The sequence below is a fragment of the Papaver somniferum genome, unplaced genomic scaffold, assembly GCF_003573695.1.
Source record: "Papaver somniferum cultivar HN1 unplaced genomic scaffold, ASM357369v1 unplaced-scaffold_117, whole genome shotgun sequence".
Lineage (NCBI taxonomy): Eukaryota > Viridiplantae > Streptophyta > Magnoliopsida > Ranunculales > Papaveraceae > Papaver > Papaver somniferum.
Window position 1 is genome coordinate 10,347,142 of NW_020620714.1, and position 6,009 is coordinate 10,353,150.

General features: G+C 36.7%; 1 protein-coding gene across 1 annotated transcript; it reads left to right on the forward strand.

Moving 5' to 3' along the window:
* The first annotated feature begins 1,228 nt into the window (after window positions 1–1,228).
* Window positions 1,229–3,710, forward strand: LOC113329841 (wall-associated receptor kinase 2-like). The gene is made up of 3 exons (XM_026576665.1): window positions 1,229–2,114; window positions 2,204–2,398; window positions 2,503–3,710. The coding sequence occupies exons 1-3, from the start codon at window positions 1,229–1,231 to the stop codon at window positions 3,708–3,710; spliced, it is 2,289 nt and encodes a 762-aa protein (XP_026432450.1).
* The last annotated feature ends 2,299 nt before the right edge of the window (window positions 3,711–6,009 follow it).

The following is a 6,009-nucleotide window of genomic DNA, read 5'->3' on the forward strand; positions in this document are numbered from 1 at the left end:
TTGTACTCATAATGTTGTGCAACAGAACTTTGGCATTTACTTAATTGTTATTAATTTATTATCATGGGAGTGAGACCGTGAGTTAACATAAATATAGAGATCAATTACCCATACGAAGGGATTTTTGCAGTTAGGCAGACTTTTTTTTTTTTAAATTCTAAATCCGCAGTTAATCCGTATCCGGTCCGCATCACCCGCTAATCCGTGGATGTCAAATCCGCGGGTGATTGGGCCGGTTACGGTTCAATTTTCTAAATCCACAATTTTGACGGTTTGGTTGCGGATGACCCCTAATCCACAACCGTCCGTCCGTTGCACACCCCTAAATAGAGCCTTTAATCCAAGAAATACTAGTAGGATTTATAATTTGTTGGTCTAGTAAGTATTCTACTAGTAATAGTTGCTGATAATATTAAGTTACTATTTGAGTCGACATCCCATTTTGATCGTTATGAGGATAAGTCCCCAATAGGATTCCGCAAGGGTAACCGAGTGAGTAGGTGGTATAATGATCAATTAACAATATATTTATGAATATCAATCCTGCATTGATTACAGACCACATCACGTCTAATGTTCACATGCAACTAAGAAAATAGCTCTTGATGAAATGTCCACTTAAAGTCTTAGAGTAAGCCAACCGTCACCGGTTGTCATCTTGATGTTGCTGTATGCGCCCCCCAGTGACACGTACAGGACTCTATATACATTGTTTAAGATGTCGGTAGGATTAATTATGCCTTGCACGTTGATGCTGCATTTCTTCTCAACAAGCTATTCACCATTTTATTTTCTACTGATTCCAGGTGGTGTTTTGCCTCATTTCATTAACTAATTGCAAGTATTCCTGCACCTCTACTGTGGCAAATACTAAATAAAAAGACAAGTTTAAAAATATTTTTGTATGAAAAGGCTTTGGGAACCGGTAGGTAAGTTATGGTAGCTGCCCCCGCCACTACACATCACAAACAGTTGATCAGGAGAAAGTAAGTTGCAATCACTGGTGGCGCTGTGAATGTACGTTCTTACTTGCTTTCAGAAAGAATAAACAAAATTGAAGTGTCATAGATGAGGTCAAGTAGTGCTGTGACTGCTTTACATCATGGGCAAATTAATTACTCAGCACTTGAGTTATTGCCAAAGTCAAACTAGGCCTTAATTGGAGTTTTTGAATATATGTGGAACACTTGTATTCACAAGGAAATTTAGAGAGGTTAAGGAAATTGAAATGTTTCCACCATTATCACTTCTACTAGAATTGTCAGTTCTGGCATCCCTATTTTCATCATTATCAGCTGAATCATCAATCGAACAGGTGAAACCTGGTTGCCAATCGAAATGTGGGAATATTACTATTCCATACCCATTCGGTATAGGTGATTGCTCATATGATGAAGATAATGATGGAAAGTTGTATTACATTGTATGCAATACTACTTACAATCCCCCTAAACCCTTTATTGGATTAGCTAATTACCACTTGGAGATTTTAAGTATAACAGAGACAGAATTTCGCATTAAAAACCCAGTCATAGCTTCAAAATGTTACGACGACAAAACAGGCAAGTTGGTGTTAGACAAACCGCTTTACACATTGGATTTGCGAAGTACCCCATTTACCTTCTCATATACAAAAAATATGTTTATCGGGATTGGGTGCAACACAGATTTGAGTATGAAGGGTGATACAGAAGGATGTATATCAACATGTACGAGCAGGGCAGATGTGGTAGAAGGATTCTGCAATGACACTGCTGGGTGTTGCCAGAGAACCATTCCAAAGAGCTTGAACTTATTTGACGCAACGGTGAGTGAGTTTTCACCCAGCATTTTGTCTTTCAGTCCGTGCAACTTTGGCTTCTTGGTTGAAATAGGAGAATACACATTCCAAGCATCAGATCTTCTATTCGGAGGACGCCTTACTGAGCCTAGCATGGTCTTGCCATTGGTACTTGATTGGGCTATAGCAGCTCAGAGTTGTGAGGTAGCGAAAGTACAATCTTCTATTTATGCATGCAAGAATAATAGTTTTTGCAGTGAAGCAATCAATAACCCTGGATATCGTTGCGCTTGCCATAAAGGTTTTGAAGGAAACCCTTATCTTGGATGCAAAGGTATGTTCTGCAAAAACAATTAAATGTAAATGGATCCGTCATACGCTAATTAGATTATATTGATTTGAGCGCTTATTAGTGTTTATCAGATGTAAATGAATGTGAGGATCAAAACAACAACCCCTGCTCTGCGATCTGTACCAATACAAATGGCGGTTATAATTGTTCTGCTTGTCCAGAAGGTAGTTCCGGTGATGGATTGAGACATGGTAGTGGCTGCACTATCGTCATCAAACCGGCACATGCAACGAAGGAAGGATTTCCAGTCATAAGGGTTGCACTTGGTATGTTACTTAATGCCTACTCATTCACTTCCTCACATACTCATTTATATCGTACATATAAATAACCAACTTGTATATAACTGCAATAATTGATGTTGTTGTAGGTATTAGTTTAGGGTTCATGTTAGCCATTTTATGCAGCTTAATTTTCTACATAAGCAAAAGGAAGCAAACACTATTCAAAACTAAAGAGAATTTCTTTAAGAAAAATGGAGGATTACTACTAAGAAAGCAATTAACATCGAATGAAGGTAGCGTAGACTCAACGAAGATCTTTACAGAAGAAGAATTAAAATTGGCAACCAACAATTATCATGAAAGTCAAGTCCTAGGAAAAGGAGGTTTTGGTACAGTTTACAAGGGAACTTTATCTGATAATCGTGTTGTTGCAATTAAGAAGTCGAACGTAATTGACCAGACTCAAATTGAACAATTTGTAAATGAGGTTGTGATTTTAACGCAGATTAACCACCGAAACGTAGTGAATCTCTTAGGTTGTTGTTTAGAGACTGAAGTTCCTTTGCTTGTTTATGAGTTTGTATCTAACGGTACCCTTTTCCAGCATATCTATTCTAAGGGCGCTACTGAGTTGTTCTCCATGGCTTGGGAAAGTCGTCTGAAAATTGCTACTGAAGTTGCAAGCGCAATTGCTTATTTACATTCTGCGGCATCTCCACCAATTATTCATAGAGATATAAAGTCTACAAACGTATTACTGGATGAAAATTACATTGCTAAAGTTTCAGACTTCGGAGCATCAAGGTTGGTTCCCTTGGATCAGACTCGTCTAAACACCCTTGTTCAAGGTACCTTGGGATATTTGGATCCGGAATACTTCAATTCAAGCCAATTAACAGATAAAAGTGATGTTTATAGCTTCGGTGTTTTGCTTCTGGAGCTCTTAACAGGAGAAAAACCACTTTGTCTTGAAAGACCCGAAGAACAAAGAAATCTTGCAACGTATTTTGTTTCTTTAGCAGACAAGCATGACGTGTTCCGACTCATTAATGCTCCATTTAAGAATGTGGGAAATCAGGAACAAGTTCTAGAAGTTACAGTGTTGGCGAAGAAATGTTTGAACTGGAAGGGTAAATATAGACCAACAATGAAGCAAGTTGCTGCAGACTTGCTAAGTTTGACAAGGTTAGAGCCTCCCAGCGGATGGGATACTCAGCAGCAGTACTACGAAGACACAACAAGTTTACTATCAGAGCCAATAGACCTCCATAGTATGTTGTTGAGTTCAGTCAATCTATCTAGCGTGTATAGCTTGGAAACCAATGTTATCGGGTCTATGAACAATCCTCGCTGAGCAATTATAATTAAGATTTTATGATGTTATGCACTTGATAAGGTAGAGATAAACTTGTACTAATTGAAATTTATTGATAGAGTGAAATTGTACTAAGAAAATAATCCATTAATAAAAAATTGTATTTTGTCAAGATACTACTGGAGACTGGAATTTAGTACATCGCTATTGCTTCACTGCTTTCGACTGAACACGCAAAATGTGAGATTTTCCCAACATGGCACGGAGAGGAGTGAGAAAGAGATTGAAACACACAATGCCCGGAATTAAACTCTACATTGATAAAAATGTTCTTCTGCATTTTTCGTTAATTAAACTCTGCCTTATATAGGCTTTACAAATAACAGAAACTCTAAAACCCTACAAACCCAGTCATATTAATTCCCTAATTTTTAGCCACTACTCTCAATATAAAACACGTTCAACTATTCCTAAATAGTAGGATCAGACCTGCCCACTTTCACACGTCCCCAATTACGAGACGTTTAACATTTCCTAATTTTTTTCTTTTATAAAAATCAAATAAATAAATCTAATCCAAAATATTATTTAACAAAATTAACCAAATCCTGTATATTTTAAATTATTTCCAACACAACAGGCTTTCGACAAAAGGTGTAAAAACTTTAATGCAGGAAAAACCTGGAATTTAAATGTGAGCTCCATTAGTTATAATATCTGTATTTCTGTAAAAGTCTTTTCTTTCTGATTATACGAATGGAGAGAGACGGAGTTTATATATCGCTTGAAAGCTCTATAACTTAGGAGGATTGATTGGAACGTTCCAACAACAGCATAAATGCTGAGAGCTCAATTTATATCCCAAGGAAAAGGTAATATGATAATGTCCACGGTCCAAACTCCGTCACCAAGATTTCCAAAGGCCGAAGTTCTGTTGCCCTTCTCATTATCATGAAAACGATCGTCCAATATCCATAGCTTGACAGTGTAAGCGCTTAATCTAAGTACTACTGCTGCAGAACCGTATAGTTCCATTAGACGGATGTAGCTGTGCAAATGTTCATCTCGATCCAGAGGTGGATCTGGAATGAAATTTGGGATTTGAATCGTTCGGAACTTTTCAGTTCCAACATCAAACGCTTCAATAAATAACCCAAAATTGGTTAAAAAGACCAAAATCAATAATTTCTGGATGAAATAGACAGTTAGATTTTGATACTGTTTAAATGGACAAAAATGTAAAAATAGGCAGGATGTAAATAGTTTCATCGTGCCCATTGTCAAATATTTTTTCTTATTTTTAATTTACATAAGATGTATCCAGTTTCATCCTTGCTATTTTTTAAATTTAAGGTAGGATGAAACCAGTTTCATTCTTACTATTTTCTTTTTGGCCATTTCACCCAAACTATTTTTTACTCGTCCATTTGAACCGTGATTTAAAAATATTTGGACAAATGACCCATTTTCCGAATAAATAAAGGATAACGATGCAATTCCTGCGGATGAGTAAGCATATCGGTGCAGGCTATATATAGAGCCACTCGCACCCACGCAAGGCAAACGGTCACCAAGATTACAAGGTGGTACCGCATCTATCCTTTCCAAGTACCTTTTCCTAAAGTCAAGATCTCGCGGACTTCAGAAAAATTACTGCCTCTTCGAGATATACTCCACATACACAACACCTTGTGTTCCTTGGTGGTAGGATCAAATCCAAACTGACAGGTAGGACGGCAAGAACCCTGGGTGTATCTTTCTGGATGCTTTTTCTTTTGATCCGGAAATAATGTCGAGCGAATCCACGGTGATGCTTCTCTTGTGTTGATATTATATACGAAAACAGCATACTTGTGCTTATCAATGAAACAGATCAAACCATTCACCGGTCCTAAAATTTGATCATAACAGAACAAGTTTGTCCTTCTTAAGCTCTGAATATCTGCTACGCCTTCCAATGACAAGTCTGTGTTGGAAAATGATTAATAAAAAATAATTTTTTGAAGTTTTAATAAAAAATTATAATTTATTGTTTTCTTTTGTGAATGAAACTTATTAGTCCCACGTTGTGTAGTTTCCAATTTTTAGTAGTTTTAAGAAACTATATAAACATTTTTGTACCACATCGGGGAGTTTTTCTTCTTAAGTTATATTTATCAATTATATAAACAAATTCACTATTTTTATAAAATCTATGGGAAAGGGGTTGCTCTATATTTAGAGGGACCCCTAAGGAAAAAAATATTTTATATTGTTTTCTCAAGTGTTCGAGTTTTTTCTTTATGGTTTTTTCGGAGTTTCCAAGCTCAAGTTGAGCATCTACTATATATGCTAGTAG